Source organism: Cricetulus griseus, chromosome 2, assembly GCF_003668045.3.
Source record: "Cricetulus griseus strain 17A/GY chromosome 2, alternate assembly CriGri-PICRH-1.0, whole genome shotgun sequence".
Lineage (NCBI taxonomy): Eukaryota > Metazoa > Chordata > Mammalia > Rodentia > Cricetidae > Cricetulus > Cricetulus griseus.
Genome location: NC_048595.1, coordinates 191308034 through 191334705, shown reverse-complemented (window position 1 = coordinate 191334705; position 26672 = coordinate 191308034). Strand labels below are relative to the sequence as shown.

Sequence of the window (26672 nt, the reverse complement as noted above, 5' to 3'; positions counted from 1 at the left end):
GTTCATTGCAGGTGTCATGGATCAAAGTTAACACTTTATTTCAGGTTTTCTTGGACACTGCCACCATAATTCCCTAAAAAATGGAAGCATGAACCCATATTCCACCCACCAAAAAACAGTAAGACTTACTTCTAACTACCATGAAAGGTAATGATTAGCATCTGAAATTTTATTTAGATATTTTTTTAATCATCAAGGTCTTTCCATACTTATTAGCAAATTTTCACTTTTTAATTATTTGGGGTGCTAGAGATTAATCCAGGACTCTATCAGAGATCTGTACCCCAGGCCCTGCATTTTCTTTTTGCCGATTTGAGTTTACCTTACCCAGAAGGAATCCATGTATTAAGAGCATTAACCTCTCCATTCGTTGCAAGTATTTTCTGTTACTTTTTGTGGTATGAAAACTACAGATTTCCTTCTTTGCTGCTTTTGAGGTTAAATCACTTTTAATTCGGTCACTGAAAAGACACAGAAACAACACCCCCTCCCCATTCCATTTCCAAGTCCCATAATCATGGAGTGACAGGCGCATGTATGCCATGTGCTGTCATACTTGTGGCTTTCTTATGAGAAGGAGAGGACCTCCTGAGTCACTCACACAGACTTGAAGGAAGAGTTGAAAATTCCAATTAGACCCTGAAGGAGGCGGGCTTGAAGAGTGAAAGTATTAGTGAATCCCTGGAGGAGCCCTAGGAAACAAAGAACAGGCAAACCAGGTAGTAACTAATCCAGGCTGCAAAATGCTGTAGGGGAGTATTAGTAAGACCCCCCCCCCCCACCAAGTTTTCTCACGGCTTTCTATGTTATTCAGTGGCCTGCAGCTGGCTTTCTTCAGCCCAAAGCTTAGCCAGTGTATTACAATACTTGGAAAATGAAGTGGGAGCTTCATAACAAGCCATTTTCATTTCCATACTCCTATAATATGTAATGCTACCCCCACTGTAAGTTACACATAAGCAAACTGGTTGACTACAGTTATATAGGCAGAGCTTACAATTTTCAGGTTTTTTATATGATTAGAGAATACGACAGTTAGAAAACCTTTGAGGTTAAAACTTCTAGAAATCAACCTTCAGGAAGATCCAATCTTATTTTGATTAGCAACAAATCACTCTTGAACTTACTTTATGTTCTAAGTACTTAAAAAGTCATTATGAAATCCTTGGCATAAATAATTTAAGGACAGGAGTGGAATTATGTCCACTATGTCATATATATTTCATGTGCTGTTGTACCTCTCTGCACAGGGAGATTTAGTGTGATATCACTACACTCATCATACACATGGAAAACTGAAAATATGTATGTCCCTGTTCCTAAATTTCAATTGCACTTGAGATACTTTAAGCTGTCTAGTCACCCCATCAGTCACAGGCTCCCAGCTTACAAGTGTTATGAAGTCAGTGCCAAAATTAATTAGGGTAAAGACCAACAGACAATGTAAAACAGTTTGATTAAGTATAATTCCCTACATAATCCTTAAAACTACTGGGAGAAGAAATTAAGTAAGATATATTTTGTTACCTTTTGATTTAATATGGTAACAAGTTATTTTGATAAATACATATTCAAATTTAGTATTTTTTATTTCATAGAGGTAATAAACACCCTGTCACCTAGAACATCGGCCAACAATAAGTTCTACATATTTTTCCTATTAAATATCTGTTGTGTTTTTTAATAACCTCATAGTGAGTAAAGGTTGAACAGATCTTTCCCTATCTGACTGACGTTGCACATAAATCAGTGCTTCCAGGCTTCCAAAATGTCACGTGTTTTCCTGAGCCTACACTGTATCTATGTGGCTGTTCATATCACTCTTCTGTGAAGTATTACCTGTGTTAACTCACTCCAAGGTGATGCTAAGAAAGTGCACAGCCAGAACTCACACTCTTAGGCAGAAACAAGAAGTGAACAGCACTGTGCTGTGTTGTTCACAGCAACTTCCATGGCTCACATGGCTGAGCACTACTGTGAAGCACACTCTGAATGAGCCAGGTGCAGTGGTGCACAAAGGTAAGCCTGGCACCCAGAAGCCTGAAGCAGGTCAGCCTGTCTCAAAAACAGAACAAAAAAAAGTGTAGTTCAAGTCTTCAAGATTTTTTTTTTCAAAGATTTATTTATTATGTATACAGTGTTCTACCTGCATGTATCCCTGCAGGCCAGAAGTGGGCACCAGATCTCTTTACAGATGGTTGTGAGCCACCATGTGGTTGCTGGGAATTGAACTCAGGACCTCCGAAAGAGCAGCCAGTGCTCTTAACCTCTGAGCCATCTCTCCAGCCCCAAAACCAAGATCTGTTTTAATAATAATAAAAAAAGTACATTTCTATCATCACTTTTGAAAATAAATCCTCGGAATTCTCACATACTTCAAATCCTGTAATGTGTTTAGATATTTAATGTATTGGAATGCTTTATTCAGGGGAGAGGAAGAAGGGTTAATTTCATGTTTTGTTTAGACAATCTCACCCTGTAGCCCACACTGGTCTTAAACTATCAATATTCTTGCCTCAGCCTCCTAAATGCTAGATAAGTGTGTACTACCATGTCTGGTTCTGGATGGAATACTTTAATACATGTATGGAGCTAGGCGAGGCGGTCCATACCTTTACATTCAGCATTCAGGAGGCAGAGATAGGCATACAGATCTCTGTGAGTTCCAGGCTAGGCAAAGCTACCTTGTGAAAACACTCAATGAGTGCTGGAGATGCAGCTACGCAGAGCCTAGAGTGTACAAGGCACTGACCTCCAGGGCAGCAAAAAAAAAAAAAAAAAAAAAAAAAAAAAAAAAAAAAAAAAAAAAAAAACCTAAAAATACAGAGATTATAAATGAGGGTTGGGATGAATGAAAAGCTGATGATGTTGCTAGGTTTACTATGTCAATTGCTTTGACCCATAACTGACAGGGGAAATACACTGGGTGGGGGTCAAGAATCTGTGTGGGGTTAGTTCTTCTGCAGCCCAGTCTGGTTTTGAACTCCTGATCCTCCTCCTGCCCAGGCTTCCTGAGCTCTGGAATTACAAGTGTGGGTCACGATGCCCAGGCTGAGGCTCAAGAATCATAGATGACAGGACTGAAAAGCGTGGAGGACTCACTGGTTCACGATCTGTGAAACTGTTTCCCGGCATGATTAATTTTAAATTATGCACATCCTCCAACTCTTCCAGTCTGTCAACATAGTTGCTCTTCTGATTACACATTAACTAGAGATTAGCTTCAACAGTCCTTCCTCCAATCACCTAGCAAAGATGTCAAAACTGTCAAACCTTTTTGCCAACTGGGCTGCCCTCTACTGGATAACTTAAGACACCGAGACAAGTCAGTGCACTTGGTTTCACAGAGCAGCACAGATACATGTAGACAGTTCATATCCAAACAGAGGTTCCCTGAAGAAGTTAAAAAAAGAAAACTACCTCAAAATACTAACCCTGCTGCAAATTAATGTCTACCATGGAAACGGCACAGTGCCATCTCCATAAGTAAATAACTTCAGTCATCCTGAGAACCCACAATAGAGAGAGCTCTAGTTTCCTTTCTAACCTTGGAGGCAGATCTGAAACAGGAATATGTGGGGGAAAAAATCTTTTGTTGTTGTTTTTAGAGACAGGGTTTCTCTGTGGCTTTGGAGGCTGTCCCGGAACTAACTCTTGTAGACCAGCCTGGTCTTGAATTAAGAGATCCATGGCCTGCCTCAGCCTCCCGAGTGCTGGGATTAAAGGAGTGCGCCACCACCACCTGGCTTGGGCAAACTAATCATGTATGATGATTTTATGGTGATACAAATCTCATTTTTTAGTCCATTTACTCTATGATGCTTTCTTACACATAAGCACAGCTCATAGCAGATTCATGCTGAGTATTTGGTAGCCATTCAGTCTCTCCCCACAGTATCAAAACTTCTCTGAGTCTTTTCTTCTGTTAAAATATCAAGTTGTTCATCTGTGGCTCATCCCCACGCCTGTGATTTGCAGTAATGTAGGACCAGTTTACCATCACTGCCAAAACACTACAAAAAGAAAAGACAACATATTAAACACTAATTTTTTTTTAGATTATGAAAGAGTTCTATAACATACTACCTTTTTAAAAAGATTACTCTTTCTATCACATGTATCAGTAATTATACATTTTCAACAAAACCAGGGTACCCTGGGAATGGCCTTAAATACTTTCACTGCCCTCAGGACATCTCTGATCAAAAGGTATTTTCAACTCTTTCTCAGCAGTGCTAGTGTTTTATTAATGATTATTGTCATGAAGCAGCACTGTTGAATAAGGCCACTCTAATGCAGTTTTATCAATTTTTTTTGGAGTCAGATCTCAGTTATAGACAGGACAGTAATGAACAATGCAGAAGCGATACAGATTAGACAAAATTTCTAGGGAAAGCAAAAGATGACTTCTAAATAAAACTTATCCCTTGACTGTTTAAGCTTAACTTATTAAGATCCTACCATGTTAAAGGAGTTCATGACATAAAAGAACAAGGTTTTCTTTTCCCATTGATAATTAAGATAGCATGCTACCTCTTAAAGTGTGAATCAATAAATAATCCACACTACACAATAGATGTGATACCCATGGGGGAAGGCTACTTACCTCATATAGAGTTCCAACTTCTTGGTCTGGGGAAGGGGCAAAGGATTGATTCACATAAATAAACTATAGGGAAGAAAAAAAATGGATTCAGAATGGTATCCTTTCTGTAACTAAGGCACTTTTAAATACTGTGGTATGTCCATGTGTGTCTGTGCCAGAGGTCGACACTTGGTGTCCTTGATGGCTCTCTTGCCTTATTTGCCTGAGTCTGAGTCTGGAGCTCATCTAAAGGCTAGTCCGGCTGGTCAGTGAGATACAGAGTCTGCCCATCTCCCCAACCAGGCACTGGGGTTACATAGACCAGCACAAGGCCGAGGTTATGGAGGTGCCTGGGTCTTCATCTTTATAGGTGGAACGCCCAGACTGAGCCAGTTCCTAGATAAATGCACTTAAGCAGTTTTTCACAAATAGATTTTGGAAGGATATTCAAACACTACATTAACAAAATGCCTACTTGGCATGGTAGCTCCTAACTGTAATTCCAGCAGGTGAGTGTAGCAAGTGAGTTTAAGATTGCCCATGAGTTCAAAGCAAGCCTGGGCTACACAGTAAAGACTACTCTAAAAGAAGAAAAGCATCCCACTGAGCTACAAGATAAAATTTCCTCTAATACTTTCACATATGCAGGTAAAAACCAATACATTTAATACTGGGCATTTTTCTTGGTTATGTTACACAGTTTTCTCCTTTCTTTTGACCTTTACTACTTTTGAAAAATTTCAGGGGTACTGATCTTCAAACTGGACACTATTAGTTAAGTTACTTACAGAAACAAAAGAATTCATTGTTCCAGACTTCAGTTTAATCTGTTTTAAATTAAAATATTTCTAGTGCTTAAAAAAATTCCTAAAGATATTAAAGCAAAAGGTCATAGTGCCAGAGGCCTTTGATCAACTTCTTTTTAGAAAATAGAAGAAAATTGGCAGGTAACATCCAACATCCATCTCAAAATCTAAGGTAAAATACTTTAGGCTTAACAATCTTCCCTCTCCTCCCTGCTCCACCCCACAAAGAAACAGTGTGAGAACAGTCAGTCAGGCAACAGGTATTATTTATATAATAACAAATATTGGTTAAGTTTTTTTCCTTTCAGTACTGAGTGAGGTAGTTAAGAGTCCTGGCCCTAAATGTAAATAACATCTTATGGCCTATCCTATGTATATGAATGATACTGAAAATAGTATCTGTATCTCATGTGGCTACTTAAAAGATAAAACACACCAAATAACATATAATGCCAAGCACAGCTATGTGCTTTAGTGATTATTTAGTTAGGGAGGGACTGCATACACGATCATGGTGCTGTAACATTCTGTCTTCCTGTGATGTGCTATTTTAATTCATGTAACCATACTCTTAAGATGTTCACATAAGAATAAAATGTCTAATAATGCATTTCTCAGGATGTCTCCATTGTTAAATGTGGACAGTTGGTAATATGCTTGATATGCAAGCGTGAAGACCCGAGTTCTATCCCTCATATACTCCACAAAAAGCTAGGCAATGGTAGAACAGCAATGGGGAGACAGGGGAACCTGGGACCTACTGGCTAGCCAGTCTAGCCTACTTGGTGAGCTATATTTCTATGAAAAATATTCACTGCATGGATATTCAGTGACATTTGAGGAAAATAACTAAAATGCCAGCCTTAAAAAAATACAAAAACAAACAAACTGGAAAGCAGTAACAGTAATAATAAAAACGATGTTAAAGGCTTGGGGTTAAACACACTTCCTGCCAAACTAATGACCTGAGATAATTTCCAGAAACATGGCGGACCAAGAATCCATTCCCAAGCATTGTTCTCTGACCTCTACATGCACGTTCCAAGCCCCACTAGAGATAAACATAATAAAAACACAACTGTATTAGAGAGCAAACTGAATCTAAATTCATTTTATTTCAGAGCTCCTAAAGATAAAGTACATAAAACAAAAGCAACATGTAGCTTTGTATGTACATGTGTAACTCATGTTTGCCTAGGAACTATTGTGAATTTTTATAGGCAAACAATCATTGTTTTCATACCAACTGTTCCGAGGCCACAAGTTTAAGGAACTTCTTGATGAAGTCAATGAGTCCTTGGATGGTTCGGGTTCGCTCTACAGCCCATTTCTTTGTTTTCATTATAGGGGTATCTCCTACAGCCTTTAGCAGGATGTCAACTTAAAAAAAAAAAATTGTATTGAAACATCTGATGAGAATGTGATGTGAAACAGTTCAGAAAACAATTTTTTTTTGTTTGTTTTTTTGTTTTTCAAGACAAGGTTTCTCTGTGTAGCTTTGGAGCCTATCCTGGAACTTGCTCTGGAGACCAGGCTGGCCTCGAACTCATAGAGATCTGCCTGCCTCTGCCTCCCGAGTGCTGGGATTAAAGGTGTGCGCCACCAATGCCTGGCTGAAAACAAACTTTTTAATCGACATATTTTATGTAATTATTATTTTGGAGTTATGTCATAGATATAAAAATATTAGACTATTCTCCACTATCTCCTTTGAGCCTATGGAAGTTCTTCCTATGGGATTAATCTTTAAGACACATTTTGGCACAACAGAATTCTAAAGGTAAGAAATTGATTTGGCCCATGATATAAAACAATACCCAAACTGCCAAGATACTCATGCATTTTTTTCCCCTACCAAACTGGTGGTAAAAACAGGGTGGAAGTGCAGGCGGTGCTGCTGTTGCCTCAGTAACATGGCATACCTTTCTGGAAAGCAATACGGTAACACATATCCCACACTTGAAGATACACCTGACTCAATAATATGCTACTAAAATCTTAAAAAGCTTGAAATGTATAAAGATTCACTTTGAAGGATGTCACCTTCATCAAAGCATTTATTTTTACAGGAAAAAAAGCAGTAAATTTACATATTCAACACATATATGTAGATACCATTAAAATATGAGATATTTTATGGTAGAATTTATAAAGGACACATATTCCAAATTGGGTCCAAACAGTGGCTCTCTCTTGTAGAGCTGCAAGCATTGTTATCTTTCAATCTCAGGTCCCTATAATGGCACCTACCTCACAGAGTTGATACGAGGGTTGAGTCAGTTAATATGTTATTAAATAACTGTTCAAAATCTCATTATAAAAGCAGTTTAAAGTTTAAGAAGTTGACAAAATGTGCAAAATAGAAAAACTATGTATAACTCCATAACTTCATTAAGTATCGAACACTTATTCACATTAATATAGAGTATATATCAAAACGTTACTTCATAGTAGTGACATGGGTTTTTGTAAATACTAAATTTTCTATACTTAACTTTTTAATGAAAAGAAGAAAACTATTACTATTAAAAAATACAATCAGGGCCCCAAAAGAAGTTGCAAAGACAGCAGCAGTAATGTTTCAGTGATTCAAAACACAGATCTGCGAACCAAGACCGATCTTAATGAAGGTCATTTCCCTTTAAGAGACACCTGTGACCAAAGGCCCCCTGAAAGCAGAATGTAAAACTGCTATCATTCTCTTGCCCCATTTGTTTGGTGTTTAAAGTTGGGATCAATTTATTCAAGTTTCCTCCTGAAGCCAGGTGTGGTGATACAGGCCTTTCATCCTAGCACTTAGGAGGCAGGTGGATCTCTGGGAGTCTGAAGCCAGCCTGGTCTATAGAGCGAGTTCCAAGAGCTCAAGTTTCCTCTTGAAATGAAATACAGGTGCCTCGAACATATGATGTGGCTCATATCCTGGAAAAGAGCTATGTAAGTGTCCTTTCAGTCATTTGGGAAATAAGGATGAGTTAGGAAGGCAGAAAGGCGATTTTGGTTAGCCTATCTTTCATATCTTCCTTCCCAGTGCCCTCAACCCCCGGGAGCAATCAATAACTGGGCAGCAATTAGGCACTGAGTTGTACTATTGAAGAAAGAGGAGCCAGAGGGCAAGAAGCTAGAGACACAGTAATTTATAGTAATTATATAGTAATTACAGCTATAGTCTTAGTTCCCAAAATGACTTGCTTGTAGCTCAGAACCCTGACTACACATTAGAATCAACCGGAGAACAGTTAATTTACACAGCAATTAAATTGAAATCTTTTGCAAAGTAGGACCTTAGCACCGGTATTCAAAAGCTTGGCCAGGGAAGCCTGTAATACTGTGCAACAAGGGTCAAGAACCTGTTTGCTTCAGCAATCCTTCTTCTGCAAATCACAGTGGAAATGTGAAATATCTGATCATCAAATTGTCTACAAATGGATAAAAATAAGACTTCAATTTATCGAGAAAGAGAAGAAAAAGAAAGAAAATATGGAGACCTCAAAAAACACACTCAACTCAGGCAATAAATACATTTTCTAGTTTTTGTTTTTGTTTTTTTTAAATACAGCAATCATCAGTGTGAAGGACTAAAACTTTGATTTAGTCAGTTGATTTTGGCCTGGGCTGGCCTTGAACTCAGAGATCTGCTTGCCTCAGGCTTCTGAGTGCTGGATTAAAAGTGTATGTTCACGGGCTGGAGAGATGGTTCAGTGGTTAAGAGGCCTGGCTGCTCTTCCAGAGGTCCTGAGTTCAATTCCCAGCCACTACACGGTGGCTCACAACCATCTATAATGAGATCTGGTGCCCTCTTCCATCCTGCAGGCATTCATGCAGACAGAACATTGTATACACAATAAATAAATAGCGTTGGTGGAGCGCGCCTTTAATCCCAGCACTCGGGAGGTAGAGGCAGGTGGATCTCTGTGAGTTCGAGGCTAGCCCCCTCTCCAGAGCGAGTGCCAGGATAGGCTCCAAAGCTACACACAGAAACCCTGTCTTGAAAAACCAAAGTGTATGTCACCACTTTCAGCCTGATGCTTCCATCTTAAAGGAAACCTTTGAAAGTCAGCTCTAATACAGGTAACTGGGAAAAAAAAAAAAGGACCCCCGCCCCCCCCCCCCCAAGCTGATAGTGGTTATCTGTCCAAATAACTCAGTACAGCACATATACATGGCAGATTCCCTCCAAACACAGAGTCAGTCTGTTCTTTCTTTCTTGATGAGCTGGGAATTGAACCCCTGGACCTTTTATAGAATTCTACTACTGATCTACATCCCCTGGGAGCAGCGAAGGGAGAAAATTCTCCTCCTATGCAGCATAAACAAGCTGAGATAAGGAGCAGAAAACACAACCGGATCTACATTTAATGTCTCTGAAAGGAGAACAATTAAGGACAGGGCCTACCTTTCCCACTGATATATGTTTGCTGATTTTTCTTATAGCCAACTCTAACTTTACAGTGTTCAGGGAAAGTTAAACCAAATTTCGTTACTTTCCCGTGGCAAACGCATTCCTAACACAATACAGAAGCTGAGGACAGCTAGTTAAGGAAATTCATTGATGCACAAAGGCATGGCCCCCATCCCAAATAAAAAGTTACCAAAAAGGCAACACCTAAGCCTTTAGTTTTCCCTTAGCATTCTTCACAGCATCTAAAATTACAGTTTTTTTTTGTTTTAAGGAATGAATTTATATTCAGTTGGAGGAGGAAGCCAAGAGCGAACTCGTCAGAATTCGTGGATTGTAACCCACTTGTTGCTCCTGTCACCTTAAATTTTTATTTTAGCAGCTAGTCTTGTGTTAAGTACCCGGAGCTACCGAGATCTCACTTGGCTCCCACCTTCAAAGTGCAAGACTGACTACGTCAAAGACCAGACGCCGTAAAATGTGCGAAGGATGGCGAACCCGGGTACCACCCGGATCACCTAAGCACCCAAAAGGCGTCAACACCGGTAAGCACTTCTGCTCCATTTTAAGAGGCGCACACCCCGGGGATGCGCCTCTCTCTAGCTTTCGCTTCCTTATTTATGGGCCGCCACTGTCAGAAACGCTTTTAAGTCTCCTGCCTCCGCCCACAAACGGATGTTGACATTACTTTTTTTCTTGGTGTCACCGGGAGGTTCCTCCGTCCCCGGCGAGACTGCGGCCGAAGACGGGGGCTCTGGGGTGGCTGTTTCCGGGGAGAGCTCCGAAAGGCTCTCGCCGCCGGCCGCGGCCGCTGAAGAAGGGAGCTGCAGCACGGCCTCAGGATCTTCCGCCATCTTGCTCGCAGGGAGTCGATGGCGGAAGTGACGTACCCGGAGCAGAGGGTGGGCCCGGCTCCACGGAGGGTCTCAAAGCAGGCACCGGGAGGGAGCTCTGGTCAACAGTGAACTGAGGACGTCTGGAGAGCAGTACACATACATGATCTGTTGGAAACACAGCATTTCATATAGTACCGAGTGTCACCTAGTCGCGGGGAGCTTCGGAGTGCTTCCGTGACGAGCCTCCGTGCACCACCAGATGAGCAAGTACCCCCGCCTTCCACAAGTTGGCTCGGACCCGGAGACGCTTCCGTTTCCTTCTGGCCTGCCCCGCCCAGGTCCCGCCTCCAGGCCCCGCCCCACAGCGCGGGAGCGCGCGCGCGCGTGCGGGAGGGGGCGGGTGGGGAAGCCGTGGCAGCAAGCTCCCGGAGGCGAGGCTCGCGCGCCCGCCCCCGCCCTGGCCCCAGCGCCCACCCGGTCGGCCCGGCCCAGCCATGATCAAGGCCATCCTCATCTTCAACAACCACGGGAAGCCACGGCTCTCCAAGTTCTACCAGCCCTATGTGAGTATGGCCCTGCCGCGGACCCGGGAGAGGGCGAGCGCCGGCGCAGGACAGCGCCCAGCGGCTTCCACAGAACGACCCTCGCGACGCCGCGGCCCTCCCCGCGTCCGACTCTTCGCCCCGCCGCCTGTCAGCTCGGGCGGTGGGAGCCGCTTGCCACTCCCCGCCGGCAGCTCGCCGTCTGTGGGCGAGGCGGTTTGTCCGCCGCGAGGGGCGCTGCCCACCTGCCCGGCACCTCATCCCCACACGGCGGCCGAGCCACTGTTTCCTGTCGGGCGCCCCAGCCCCGGCTCCTGGTCCCACTCCCCGTCGCCCAGCCTGGCCAGGTGGATTGCTTTCTGTCGGTCGGGGACAGATGGGCCACAGTGTCCGCCCTAATCCCCTGCGAGCTCAGCAACTTTGGCTCGCCGCACGCCCTGGCTAGTGTGTTCAGGGTGTTTCCATATGGAAGCATCTGAAGCCCCGTGTGGAAGAGATTAAGTGGGGACCTGACGTTGCTGTGGGCTTTTAACCTACTCTGAATTTACTCTTGAAATAACTGGCAGCGTGAGCCGTTGACCCATCAGAGTCAACTATTTCATTTTGGTGAGGCTTTTCCTGTTTAAACCAAAACATAAGGGCATTTGCTCTGAGTTTTAGTTTAAACGAAATAGCATGTGTGAAAGTTCTCTTCTAGAACTGTGAACATTGTTTAATATTGCTAGGAGCAGATGACTTTAAAGTCGCGAAGATAATTGATAAATGATCGAGGAGAGGTAATAGGTTCCTATGCCTTACCTGAGGGCAAAACTCATACTAGGTCATGTGCCGAGCTGTCATTTGTAGGGTGAATGTGAGCTCTGTAGCTGTTGTGCTGTCTTGGGGCGTTTTGCTTATAGCCAGACATGGACTTTGAATTTAGTTTTGAAAATGTGCCAACACCAACCCTTTATGCGGATGGCCCCAGATGGAAATTATTCCTGCCATTAAAAATGAAACGTGAAAATGTCAGTTTGCCTGAAGTGATAATGCAGTCTGTGGAGGTGTTGGTTGAAGTGAGAAATGGAGCTGCTTCATTTCCTTAAGTAGCTTTGCTTTTCCTGATGATAAAGAACACTTTGCTCTACTTTTCGTGTGGTTTTTAGTGTAGTGTAACTTAAACGCTAATAGTCTGTTTAAAAAGTAGATTATTCTTGAATCCAAAATAAAATTCTAGTTGTTCCTTCTGAGGAAAACAATGCCATTAACTTGGCATTACCTGATTGCCTAAAGCATTAACTAGCCCTTGTTGAGTCCATTTGCTGTGTAGAAAAGGTATGTTCCAATAGTGAAATCACATTGAAGAGGGTTTTTTTTTCTACAATTAAATTTAATAATTGGTCTGGCCTAATAACGAAGGCCTGTAATTCCAGCTACTCAGGAAGTTGAGACAGGACAGAAGCATTGGAAGGTCAAGGCTTTAGTGAGACCCTGTCTCAACATAAAAAGTAAAAGGTAGACTAGTGATAGTGTGTCTCATGCCCACAAGGTCCTGGCTTCAGTCCCTAGTACTATAAAATTAATTATTAAACTTTATAGGTTCCTTGGCTGATCCATACTTTCATGGTAATCACTATTATAGGTAGACTTGGGCATATGAAATGTGAATTTAACTTGGAAATCTAGAAATACAACTTCTTCTTGTCCAATAGTGGGAGTAGAACTGTCTTTTAATTATTAGGTAGCAGTGAAGGCTAATTTGGGAAAAGTTGTGCATTGAAGCATTTGTGGTGCCATGTTTTGGTCATTGTCTGAGTGACAGTGCTGCTGGAGACCTCAAGCTGGAAGGTATTTAAAAGGACGCTGGCTTACTAGAGGTGGTACACCAGAAGATGTTTTTCCGTGTCAGTAGTTAGAAATTGGATTTTCCCAACCTTGTGCTAAATTGTCTTTCAGAAAGAATTGAAAGTAATGTGTTTCATTGCTTCTTGCACTAGACTATAACTCTTAAGAGGGCAGATACTATGTTTTGTTGGTTTATTCCACTGTCAGTTTATCATCAAATGTTTACTTCATGTCTGCCGCATGTAGGCACTGTAAATGAACAAACACATCTACTTTCTGTCTTGCAGGGGGTGTAGACATGGCTAATAAATAGTCTATATGATATTGCCGGTATGTGGAAAAAATAAAGCCAGGCAAAGTAGGGAGTGTGAGGTTGATAATTTAAAATACTGCAGCCAGTTACATTGTCACCAAGAAGTAATGTTTAAGAAAGTATTCAATATGGTAAGAAAAGCAGCCTTGCAGAGAGATACCTAGAGAGAAAGGCCATTCCAGGCAGAGATAAACAAGTACACAGATGCAAAAGTTGAATGTTTGGAGAATCAACATCAAGAATACAAGCATTGCAAGTGGAGACTATCAGGGAAACATTGTTAGAAATAACTGTGTTGTGTAAGTCATTCAACTGTAACCATTTTGCATTGCTTGAAATTCCTTTCTTTGAGACATGTCCCAAATCAAATTCTTGTTGTTTGCTTAGCCCAGACACCATGTACATATTTTCTGAAGGAATTTACCCTGTTGCTGCTCTTGTCTATTTTATTTTATTCTATGTTATGGTATTCTGTTTCATAGCCCATAAATTTTTGGGACATCCTATACAATTTTTGTTGGGAGTTATGATTAAAGCATATTTGTGTCACCTCCGGCATTCAGCATTGAGTCTTTAAAATGGCCTAAACTTTTTAAAAAATTAGTTTTTATTGTGTGTATGTGTGCCTGTCTGTCTATGTGTACCACATGTATACAGGTGCCTGCAGAGGCCAGGAGTGGGATCCCCTGGAACTGGAATTTCAGTTGGTTGTGAGCTGCCTGAAGTAGGTGCTGGGAACAAACTTTACCCCTTTGCAAGAGCAGTAAGCACTCAACCAAACTCTCTCTCTAGCTCCTGTAGTAAACTCCTAATGAATTGGTGTTAAATACATTGCTTTGGAATCTAGCTTTGGGATAAAATTTGGATTAAAGTTGGTTGTTAAATTTTCTTCCAACTGTTGAAATTTAGTCCTATTTAGTTCTTCAATAAGTAGAGATTTTCAGAATCTGTCTTTAGCACAAAAGTAATGGTAGAATAGCTGTTACTTCATCCATTCTGGTGTAAAGTTGAAAGGAGTCTCTTAAGTATTCATCAGGTCTGTCCAGGTGGCTCAGCTGGGAAGAAGGCTGTACTTCAAGCCTGATGACCTGAGTTCCATCCCCAGAACCCTTGTAGTAGAAGGAAAGAATCCTCTTTCATGTTGTCCTCTGGCCCTTTGGTGTCTCCCTCACACAAATAAATTAATAAAAATGTACTTCATTTTAAAGGATGTACGTATCCAGTAAGTAAGACCAGTTTTGAACTAAATAAATTAAGCAATATTTAGGGATATTTCTAGGCCAACAGTTCTGTGCCCTGACAGGATGCTGAGGTTTAAGTTCAACATTTATGGGTAATATTAACAGTTTGAAAATTGCTTTACTTTGACATGTTTCCCTACTACAATGGGGTTTCACTCTTCATTTAGGCTTCCTCAAAACATAACATATATGTATGTGGTCATTTCTACCCCTTTGTACTGTAGATTTTGTGCTACAGTAGCCTTGGTCATGCCTCTCGTTTGGTGTCATTTGTGAGACATGAAGTAACACATGTGTTTTTGCTAGTCTTTACTGAATTAAGGTTTTGGCTCATTCTACTAGAGCCAGATACTAACAATGGGTGGGCTGAGTACTTCCCCCTTTTTTTGCTTGCTATATCCTTGAGATTGTCGATGCAGAAGTTCAGAATTTGTGTGTGTGCACATATTCTCTTTCAAGTAATGCTTAGCCACAGCAATCTGGCAATCATAACTTTTAGTCTTAACAGTTACCTAGAAATTATTTGTATATTACTAACATTTAAACCAGATGCATTTTTACATAGCTTTTAAACATGAAAGCAACAACAAAATCTCTTTGGGTTGTATCATTTCTATGTTATTGGTAAACTATAATATTTAGTGAGTCATGCAGAAAGAAATATGGGTTGTGCTTGTTTCCACAGATACTAAAGATTACCACACATTTAAAGTACAAGCAGAAACATTTCTTTTTTTTTTTTTTAAGCAAAAAGTAGAAGTTTAATACAAAAAGAAATAAAACATTCACTTACAAACCACTTATATATTTTGGGTTTTTTTCCTCAGTGAATACATTTTACAAAGTACAAACAGAATGAGGATCAGTATAAAGTTGTTTTACAACAGAGAACCAAAGCACTGGTTCATAAAGGAAAGTATTGCAAACAAACAAATGAACAAAACCCGAAAACAAAATACAAAAAACTACCTCTGTGATTCTGTTTACTGTGCTTTTTCTTTTTTCCTGCTGAGAACTTATTTACAACTTTTGATGGATAAGACAAAATACACATAACATTTGATAGTGATGACATGAATAAAATATATTAGTGGTACTTCCTATTTCATCATGTCTCTCTCCTTACCATACTGTAAAGCAGAAACATTTCTAATGCTTGAGTTACCTCAATATAGTTTTAAGTTGTGTTTAAGTATTAGGCCATTTAATAACTTCAGGCACTAGAAGGTACTCTGTTCTTTAAATCCTTAAAATATGAAGTTTTGAATGTGTAGTTTTTCTTTAAAACATCTTTAAGAAATTGTATCTATGCTTATTGGTTTCCTTTTTAGTGACTTAAGACAATATGGCAGGCAGGATAGTTAAATGTATCTTGGTTTTCATCTCTTTTACTTTTCCCAGTCCTGGGGATGAAACCCAGATTTTTATGTATGCTAGGGTATGCTGTACCACTTAGTTAAACCTCCAGTCAGTTGTATTCCCAGTACTCACAACTACTAGGGGAGGTGAGGCAGGTAGATCTCTTGAGCCCATGGATTGGAGACTAGCCTAGACAACATAGTGAGACCCTTTTTCAAAATTTGAAACAAAGTGAGATTTAAAAAGGTATAATTATCAACAGTTCTGAGTCATGAGATATCAGTACATGTTATTACATATTTCAGCTTTTTAAAGAAAAAATTCCATATGATTTCTTTTTAAAAGTTATTTTTTAAAGATTCATTTTATAGAGCCGGGCGTTGGTGGCGCATGCCTTTAATCCCAGCACTCGGGAGGCAGAGGCAGGCAGATCTCTGTGAGTTCGAGGCCAGTGTGGTCTCCAGAGCAAATGCCAGGATAGGCTCCAAAGCTACACAGAGAAACCCTGTCTCGAAAAACCAAAAAAAAAAAAAAAAAAAGATTCATTTTATGTGTAGGTCTGTTTTGTCTACATCTGTGTATGTGCACCATGTGCACGCTAGTACCTAAGGAGGTCAGAAGATAGCATCAAATCCCTTGAGATTGGTGTTAGAGATGGTTATAAACCACCATGTGGATTCTGGGAACTGAGCCTGGACCTCTACAAGAGCAACAAGTGCTTTTAACCACTGAGTCATCTCATCTCTCCCACCCCTTCATCTGATTTGTTTTACTTCAGTATTGGTTAGAATACTTTGGGGTACCTAAACTGGGTCTTATGTGATTGATGCAAATGCTTCTGAACAATTCCTACAGGGAATTAGTATAGAGTAGTAGATGGATTGCAACATAGATTCAGCCAAGTCAGTCACTTTCTTACAGAGTGATTCTTCATTTGCTTTTTGTGGCACAAAAATTAGTTATCCAAAGGCTGTTTTTTTTTTTCCCTTACAGTTCAGTCCAAGTGTTTAGTTCCTGTAATTTGCCCCCTGCCCTGTCCCCTCAAAAAACAAAACAAAACAAAAGCGAACAGAAAAAAACACCAACAATCTGGCTAGACATAGCCAAACAAAACCAATAATAGCTTTCTTTCATGAGGATCCAAGCTTGGAAACAGATAAAGTGGTATTGTCAGAAAGTTGGAAAACAGGAGTATGTGTTGATTAGCAAACTAAGGGTCTATTATTGTCTGTTTAAAAGGAATCTGATTGTTGGGGCTGAAGATCTGGTTCAGCATCTAAGAGCTTGTACTACTCGTCCAGAGGACCTGAGTTTGGTTCCCAGCATTACTTGGTGACTCAAAACCTTCAGTAACTCCGTTTCCAGGGGATCCAGCACCTTCTCCTGGCCTCCCCAGACTCTCCTTAAATGTGATGTGTATAGGCAAAACAATAATACACATAAAGCTAAATAAATCGTTAAAAGTTTAAAAATAACCACCACATATGTTAATGTCTAGGCATTAAGAACACATTAAGGCTGAGGAGATAGCTCAGTAGTTATAGTGATTGTCACGCAACATTCGGACCTAGATTCAGATGCTAAATATGTAAAAAACCAATTCAGTAGCATGTGCTTCTAATCCCAGCTCCAGGGAAGTAAGAATAAGAAGATCTCTAGGATCTAGTTGATGTTCAGTGAAAAACCTTGTGTCAAAGGGTACAATAGTGGTACACATACCTTAGTGGTAACCAACAGCTCTCTAATTAAACTTAAGTCCTACTCAACAGGAGGGAGACCATGCCTGATACTGGAACTCTAACCAACTGCTTATTTCTGCTGAAGTCATGGTTATTGGAAGAGAACCTGTAACCACTAATTTACTAAACCAGCATAATCCCTGGCAACAATCTTTAGCCTTTTGTAGTGTAGTCTTCATCAAGGAAAGTTCTCTTTGTAGCAGACCAAAACCACAACTGCAGAGTTGTGGAGCCCAGTTCCAATAGATACATCTACAAAACATTCCCACTCTTAAGGTTCAGGGAACATTTCAGAAAGATTGTAAGAGCCAGGAGATCAGGGAGTTTGCTGTGAGATTTGTTTTCTAATAATATCAGAAGCTTACACCCATAAAGTCTCCCCAGCATGATTGTGCAGATGTGAGCTGAAGAAGGCTGACACAATGAATTGCCAAATTGCACATATAAAAGCCCATGAGGTCTCAACCATATAGACAGAAGTATAAGCAATGGAGGAAAACTGATAACAGGAAAGGTGGCCGTCCACAAGGAAGAGAACAGAAATTTGTTGTCCAGTAACAAATGATCAGCCCTGAAAATATACATATAGGTAGCATTATACCAACTGAAAGGCTATATTTAGAAATATATGTGTATATACATATACCTATATGCATGCAATAACACAGTAAAAAAAGAGAAAATTTGGAGGAGAGCTGGAAGAGGTGTATGGGAAGGTTTGGAGGAAAGAAAGGAAGGAAAAATGTAATCAAATTATAATCTCAAAAATGAAAATAAAAAGCCTTTCCTTATGTCCCCTTTCCCAAGGTGACTACTTTTATCTGGTTATCAAAGCATTGTGTAAATGATATGCTTTTGGCTAAGTTTTCATTTGTAGAAATGATCTATTTGGTTTTGTTATTGGAAATAATTATTTAAGTTCTGACTTAACAACAATCAAGTCTCAGTCCCTTAAAGCTATTTCCTACTTCGGATTACATCACTCCTCAGTGCCCACATTAGTTTCTTTGTAAACCATCTTCAGCTGAGCTGTTGTAAATTTTGTTTAGTTTTTTCCTTCTGACATTTTATCTTCCTTGAAGCTAGTTTTTTTTTTTTTATTTACTTATCTCTAATTTATGTCTCTGCCAGCTTGTGTCTGTCAGTTTCGTGTTCATCAAGAAATCTTTTTTGGAACCTTTTTGACTAGGACTAGTCTGCTCCAATTGCCTGACAGTCGTGTGGATTTTACTATCTGAGAGTTTCCTCTGGCCTGTTTTCTGTGTTAGATCTTCAATTGCTTGGTTCTTTGTCTGTTGTTTTATCATGGTAGAGCCAGTGACTTCTTGAGTAAATAGTAACAAGAAGTAAATTTTATGAGACCTTGCTGTTCTGAAAGTCTTATTAATAAGTACATTGATGGAGTTTCAGAATTCCAGGTCAGAAGCATTTCTTCTGTTATTGCATTCTGTGCCCCCTTTCTGTTTTCAGTTGGCTTTCAAACAGTCTGTAGCAATTCTGAGTACTCCCTTTGTGTGTATGGTGTTTTACCAACTTACTAGGAATGTATAGACTCCTGTTTCTGAAAAGTCTTAGAGCTCCTTGCTGTGAGACTGATCACATCCATAGTGTGGGATACTCCATCAGACCTTTCATTTTTTGAAAGTCGTTGTCTACTGGAGTCACTTCTTGGTCTCTCTCTCTGTCTCTCTCTGTGTCTCTGTGTCTCTGTCTCTCTCTCTGTCTCTCTCTCTCTCTCTCTCTCTCTCTCTCTCTCTCTCTCTCTCTCTCTCTCTCTCTCTCTCTCTCTCTCTTTCCCTGAGACAGGGATTTTCTGTAGCTTTGAAGGCTATCCTGGAACTTTCTCTGTAGACCACGCTAGCCTGGAATTCACAGAATTCCTCCTGCCTCTGCCTTCGGAGTGATGGGATTAAAGGCATGCACCACCACAGTCTGACTTCTTGGTTTCTTTGTATGCTGTTTTGTTGCAAAGATTAAAGCCAGGGCCCTTGAGTGTGCTAGGCAAGGTTATCACTGAGTTATCTGTATCTCCAGTCCTTCTCTCTATTCTGAGTCTGTAAATCTTCATTCCTTTGGCTGTTGTAAATTATTAAACTGTTCTCTTTTCTTCTGTGCCTTGAATCTCTTTTGTAGGCATTTTCCTGAAGTTTTTTTTTCCTAGTTTATATCCTGAATTTGAAAATATCTCACGTTTACAGTTTCCACGATAACCTTCTTAATTTCTGAATTTTACTTGTTTCATAGTATACATCTCTCCTGAGTGAGATACTCAGATCCTGTTGTTAGAAGTTGGAGTCTACAAAAGAAGTTCAAGTATTTTATTTTCAGTGTGTAACAGGAGTAGACATGGTACCAAGGAAACATGGAGGCAGAAAGGAAAGCTTTTTCCCAGGGAGTCAAAAGAAGATCCACTGAGTGATAGTGTTCAGCTGAGACTGAGAGAGAGAGGTACTGCTAGCAAATGGGATGGACAAAGAGTTTGAAGACAGAAGCAGGGAGCTGAAGCAAGCAGGGAGAATCATGTGGCTCATCTGTGTGGGCGGGAGAAGCAGCAGGTGGAAAACTCCACAGAAGGGTCTAAAGTAAATTTGGAAGATGTTTATGGTGTGGAAGGGATTTTTGTGTTACTTGTATATTTTTCCACTTTGCTAAATTTGGTGTGTGTGTGTGTACACATGTGTTCTCTCTCTCGCTCCTTTTCTCTCTCTCTCTCTCTCTCTCTCTCTGACATACATACACACACACACACACACACACAAACGCACGCACGCACGCGCACACACACACACACACGCACACACACACACACACACACACACACACACACACACATGAACCATTGCTGAAAAGAGATAGTTGTTTTAGGTCTTTCTCTCCAGTTTGGATTCATATAGGTGGTTTTTAATTTTTTAAAAAGAACTTATTTTTATATCACATGGACTCTCAAGCCCTTTTGTGCTCCAAGGACTTACCCAGCCGTGATGGGGTTAGTGTTACTGAACCTGTGAAATGGATGTCAGGAATGAGGGATGGAGAAGGATTTGACCAAAGTCTCAGTCTGACATCATAAACTGAAGGTGTTTGGGAGCTGTGGAAACTAAGGATGCCTCAAACCCCCTTCCTAGGATGCTCTCTAGGAAGTAGAGATGTCATCCCACTTAAAAATTCTACCAGGAAATCCCTTTACCCACCTTGCTATTTATTGCTGTAATTTATTGATAAAATGTTGCATAAAATTCTTTTAGGTCAAAGAGAGATCCTAGAGCTCCCCCACCTCCATTTTCTGCAGCCCCATGGGGCCAGGTGCTGAGGGGAGCCTCCCTCCACTCTACCTGTCACTCTTTCTACAGGGGCCCCAGGTTGGGTTTCCTTTCATCTGCAAGTACCTCAAGGAGCATATCTATTTCATTTAATTGGAGTTGGAAGAGGTTCATGTCCTACTTTTCTACTCTTCCCAGAGCAGGGGAGGGATGCAGGCACATTGAACTTGCTTTATTAGTTTGAATACATTCAGGCTGGAGCTGCAGCTGTGTAGCCTTCCAGCGTCATAGAGAAATCATTTACCTAGGACTGACCTCTCCATTCAGAAGCTTGCGGTCTTTATGGACAGAGATGAGAAGCTGGTTTAAGATCTTTTTATTAAAAGATTGATTGGAAACTAAAATAACTTGCATTTAATTGTTGATTTTTTCATACCTAGTTGTAATATTAGAGAATACAATTTTTGTAAAACTAATCCTTTAGTATTTGTTACTCATCCTTTTGATTTTTTTATAGTTTAATTATGTTTTTCTTTGACACAAAGTCCTATTGTGTAGCCAGGCTATCATCTGATTTTCCATGTAGTCCAGGGTTACCTTGAAATTTGAACCCTCTTCCTTCAGCTTCCTACATACTTGGATTACAGGCATGTGCCACTATTGCTGGCAATAGTTTTGTTTCTGTAATATATGTGTAATTAAGCAATGTTTAGTTTTGCTTAGTTTTGAATTTTATGATAATGGAATCATTATGTATCATTGTGCTACTTGCCCTTTCTCTTTCAATTGTGGACTGAAGTGTGTCTCTCCCAGATTCCCATGTTGGAGTTGTAAACCCAAATGGAATTGAATCAAGAGATTGGGAAAGTATTGAATTTAGATGAGGGAATGAGAGTGGGGCCCCCCTGTGGGATTAGTGCCTTCCTAAGAGGTGCTGGAAGCTTGTTTCTGCCTGCTTTCTTTGCCACATGAGGACCCAGTGAAAATGAGCTCATCCACAAGCTACGAGGAGATCCATGCACCAGAAATGACTTCTGGTATCTTGATTTTGGACTTGCAGCCCCCAGACCTGCCACAAAATAAACAATGCTATGTAGGCCATCCAGTCTGCCCCTTGCTGTTGTGACAGATTGAGTCAAAGCACTTTTATTTTTTATACTATGATTTGGAAATTTAAATGTTTAAGGATATAAAAAATCCCACAATTTATCTGTTCTATGAATGGAGGATATTTGGATTATTTCAGCTTTTTAAAAGGTCATTTTTGAAGTGCTTTCCTATTGGACATATTAAGAGTTTGTTATATAAATGACATTGCTGAAACTTGTTTTTGACCTCAAAAAACTGGTTTCATAGGGGTTAGAAGAGTATGAGAAGTAAAAATGTTGTTGAATGAAACGTGTGAAATGTTAGTGTCATTTACTCTTGCACTGATGGGCTGAGAGTTTCTCTGCTTCAGATTTTTGTTGATATACTTGTGCTAGTGTGGCTCCTCAGAGTGTTGCCATTGTTACTTTAACCGAATGTCACTGAGTTACTTTGAGGTTTAGCATCTTTATATTTGCTTATGGGACAGCATATTTCCTTCCTTGTGAAGTTTCTGTTCATGATTTTGCTCACATTTTTTTTAATAACTTGGGAATCTAGTTCTTTTTTTTTTTTTAAACTGGGATAGGAATTGATTGAGTTTTGAAAATATCTACTGAATCAGTTCTTGGTTTGGTGAAGGTGGGGTTTAAATGAGTTCACCAGGCCCAAAATACATGATAAGTAGGTATTTATTAGTGAACGACTTATACAACTAATAGTAAATAACCGCCACGGTCTTCCTGCTCCAGAAGATGCAGTCTCTGCCTTTCCTATGCTCTCTCACCACAACCCAAGAGCAAGAGGCAGCCTGTCCTCTACCTTTTAAGGGGTCACCTCTGAACACCTGAAGCCATGCCCAGAGGGTGTGGCCACCACCACAAGCTCACTGACAAAGCAAGATGTCACTACAGTTTGGGGTCTTGTTTACAATAAAGATGAATAAGATGGACACATAACCTCAATCTGTATTTTATCAAGGTTCAGTTTACCTGTAAACTTCTCTATTGCCCTGCACTCAAATATATTTACTCTAACTCCATGAGTTAATCTAACATTACTTCCCTGCATACTTTAGCTATCTATAAAGCAGAGATCACCAACTAGTCACTGTCTACTTTCCCTTTTCACCAGTGTGTTTGAATGTTCTGTTTCTCATTTGGTTTTGAAGGTAGAAATAAGTTACTTTCATTGCAGTAGTAAACTATAGTGAATTGTTCCCCCTTTTCATCAAAAAATGTTGGGTTTCACTTCTGTAATTTGAATCTGATTTCCAAGGACACTTCCCCCCCCCTTTTTTTCACATTAAAATGACTTATTTTCAGAATGTCTTAAAATGCTGTTAAACCTGTAAACTTAATCCTAATACATATGAACTATCTTTTTTCAGAGTGAAGATACACAACAGCAAATCATCAGGGAGACTTTCCATTTGGTGTCTAAGCGAGATGAGAATGTTTGTAATTTCCTAGAAGGAGGATTGTAAGTAAAGCATTTCATGGGTATTTCTAATTTCCAATGTGTGATGAAAGTATATACTACTAACCAATTTATGATGGAAATCTCTCATTATAACTAAATTAGGTAAATTAATTGCTGTCATTGTTAGGTATAACTGAATAGTCTTTGTAAAAATTTCCCTCTCCCAGTCTTAGTCCTTTTCCCCAATTTCTTGTGTATTCTTCTAGAAACTGCACTTTGTATTTCCTGACATATAAAAATGTAACCTTAAAATATTTTACTATTAGATCACAATGTTCTTTTTCATGTTGCTTTTTTGCTTAATATTTTGTAAAATTTTGCCTGTAAGTACATCTGGAGAAATGGAACTTAACTAGTAAAGGTGCTGGCTGCTAACCCTGATGACCTGAATGTGATCTCTAGGACCTACACAGTATAAGGAGAGAACTTATTCCCGAAAATTGTCATGTGACATATGTATATTCACATACACAAATAAATAAATGTAACACATTTTTTAAAAACTTGAAACATCATTCTTTCTAATGATGAAATTCTTAGGGTGAATGCACCCTAAGGTAAAAATTCAGATTGTATCCTTTATTTTGTTATAAACAAAGTCAATAGTCCATTTTTCAAATTTATCTATTTACCTAATATATCCCTAGTATAGATTCAGCCAGTGGATGTTTCTATTTTTAAAATGAAAAAATTAGTTTGCAAACTAAACAAATACTGTAAATCTTTCTTTTTTCCTTTTCATTGTTTGCTGTGTTGGGAATTAAACCCAAGGCTTTGTGCATAGGAGGCAGGTGCTTTCCTACTGAGGTGCATCCCAAACTCTAAATAAATACTTTAAATGAATGGGTTCTATTGAAAGCAGTTTACCTCCAAATATTTCCATAAATGCTTCCTCCCCAGTTACATAATTAATATACTTAATATTGTCTCATTGAGAATTAAAACTAAATACCAGTAAAGCCTCATGAATGGTAAGGTGCATATTATAAAAAAAAAAAATGTCAGGGCAACAGAACCCATTTTTGTCTGACCAAATGGTTTTTTTTTTTTAATCATGTGGAAAGTTTATTTGCATTTTAGCAGAGAATTTGTCTTTATTTGCATTTTCAACATGTTATATCATGCTGCACTTAAAATATGTAATGCATATTTATGATTTGTAGATTTTGGTGTTAACCCCCTCCAGACTCTAAATGACAAAGGCAGCCACTTGTTCTGCTTCTGTTAAACCTCTGTAGGAATCTGGTCATCTTTGCCACAGCTTCTCACCTCGTATAGTGTGTTGCATGTGGTAGAATGGTGAGGACCAGAGTGATATAAAGAGGGCCCTGTTTGGATGGAAATTATGCTTTGAAATTGAGATTTTTTCCTAACCATATAAAAAATGAGAAACAACTGCTGTGCCAGAGATGATGCTACCCATCTATCTTCATTGTAGTTTTGAACCTGGCTAGCCAGTTCCCTTGGCCAGATTGTTCAAACTCTTGGAAGTTCATTTCTCCTTGAAATATTAGGTCTAAGAACATATCAAAAATTATAAATTTCTGTTTATAAAATTTTACATGCTGTTTTTCACTTCTATACTGTCTAGTGTTTTTTTTTTTTGTGAACTTGACACAAACTAGAGTCATCAAAGAGGAGAGAGCCTTAATTGAGAAAATGCCTCCATAAGATCTAGCTGTAAGGCTTTTTCTTAGTGATCAGTGTGGGAGGCCCAGCACACTCTGGGTGGTGCTGTTCCTGGGCTGTGGTCCTGATTTCTATAAGAAAGCAGGCTGAGCAAGTCATGGGTAGCAAGTAAGCCAGTAAGCAGCATTCCTCCATGGCCTCTGTATCAGTTCCTGCCTCCAGGATCCTGCCCTGTCCTGAGTTCCTGTCATGACTCCCTTTAGTGAAGGACTTCTATGTGGAAATGTAAGCCAAGTTAACCCTTTCCTCCCTGGCTTGGTTTTTCATCATAGCAATAGAAACTCTAACTTAAGACAATTTCCTACAAGAATTTGTATCAGAATTAGACTAGTTTAAAGTGAATTTATGTTTTCAAGGCCAACTATGTCCTTGCCTTTCAGAGGTCTTTGAGCGTTAATCTACTTTGTAACCCATTTTTCAGAAGCATGATATTTTAAAGCAAAACAAAAGACAACCTACAGTGAAACTGCTGCTTATTTCGCCCCTTCAGGGAACAGTTTTAACTTTTGTTATAACCAGTCTCAGAATGTTTAAAGTGTACATACAGACTTTTAAATTAAATCCTCTCCAGACAAGTAACCTAGCATAGTAAGAGTCCTTCATTTTTCCCCACCAAGATCATTTGTTTTTGCTCTTATGGGACAAGGAAGTAGTATGTACTTAAGAGAAGCAGTTTCTATAGAGCTTGTAATTTTATTGTTATATTTATGGAATAAGAAAAATGCCACACCCTATATTGTTGTGAATGCTCCCTTAGTTTGATTGTATTTAGGCTGGTTTTAAATTATGTTAATGTTGAAGTGGTCTTGAGAAGGTGAATTTGGTATTATAAACGACTATTATACAGCTAAAGTGTATTTGGAGAAATATAAGATGCCTCAGATGATTCCTAAATTATTCTTTTAAAAATGCTGAATTCTAATCAATATGAATAAAAGTATTTGATGAAAGAATTGAGTATTCATTGGCCCAGTGTTCTTACATTTAGATTTAAGAACAATGTTTTTGGAGAGCATCTTAATGCTAAGTCTGTCTGAAACTTAAGAAATACTCTTATTTTTTTTTCTAGCTGATAATCAGTCTAGCTGTGTATTTTACTGTGACCTATGAAGTTACATCTTGTAAGCACTTGCACATGCTCTGTGATCTGTTTTTTTTGCCTGTTCCTTCAGCATTATTGTTTACTAATCTATACTTGTCTACTGGCCTCTTGTCTCCTTGAAAGTGCATATTGTTTTGATAATGGCCCTTTTCAGCCATTGCTACTTTACCCCACGATACTCCTCTCTTCATTTTTCTGTGGCCCACCCGTAATGATTAGATGTCAATCTAAATGTTTCTCTCTCTCCCTCTCTCTCTTTCTCTCTCTCTCAGTGTTCATTCTGAAGTGCAAAATCCATGGATATGCCAGACCTGTCTTGGTTCTCTGTGTGACACCTTCCCCTACCTGTTAACTTTCTTGTCTCTTTACTTGCTATCAGTGACACACCATACTTACTCAGTAAATACTTTAG

General features: G+C 39.6%; 2 protein-coding genes across 5 annotated transcripts in view; one reads left to right on the top strand and one right to left on the bottom strand.

Annotated features, from left to right (window-relative positions):
• Positions 1 to 148: 148 nt before the first annotated feature.
• Positions 149 to 10677, bottom strand: Atg12 (autophagy related 12). Of its 3 annotated transcripts, XR_004768345.1 has the most exons (5): positions 10476 to 10671; positions 6635 to 6771; positions 4607 to 4669; positions 3831 to 4013; positions 149 to 692 (listed from the first exon to the last, which is right to left on the bottom strand). XR_004768345.1 is itself a non-coding variant. In XM_027400868.2 (4 exons), exons 1-4 carry the CDS (start codon positions 10639 to 10641, stop codon positions 3954 to 3956), a joined length of 426 nt encoding a protein of 141 aa, XP_027256669.1. In that variant the 5' UTR covers positions 10642 to 10677; the 3' UTR covers positions 3748 to 3953. The 3 variants fall into 3 exon arrangements, 2 of the variants coding, with proteins under 2 accessions (XP_027256669.1, XP_027256668.1); XM_027400868.2 differs by lacking the exon at positions 149 to 692 and having other exon boundaries at positions 3748 to 4013; positions 10476 to 10677; XM_027400867.2 differs by lacking the exons at positions 149 to 692; positions 6635 to 6771 and having other exon boundaries at positions 3748 to 4013.
• A 323-nt stretch (positions 10678 to 11000) lies between these two features.
• Ap3s1 (adaptor related protein complex 3 subunit sigma 1) overlaps positions 11001 to 26672 on the top strand; it is a 46175-nt gene continuing 30503 nt past the window's right edge. Inside the window, exons 1-2 of one of the 2 annotated variants that reach the window (XM_035440151.1) lie at positions 11001 to 11186; positions 23378 to 23469. In XM_035440151.1, the coding sequence (XP_035296042.1) occupies positions 11118 to 11186; positions 23378 to 23469 (161 nt within the window). In that variant the 5' untranslated portion in view covers positions 11001 to 11117. The remainder of the gene's footprint in view (positions 11187 to 23377; positions 23470 to 26672) is intronic. The other variant, XM_027400865.2, reaches the window with a different exon arrangement.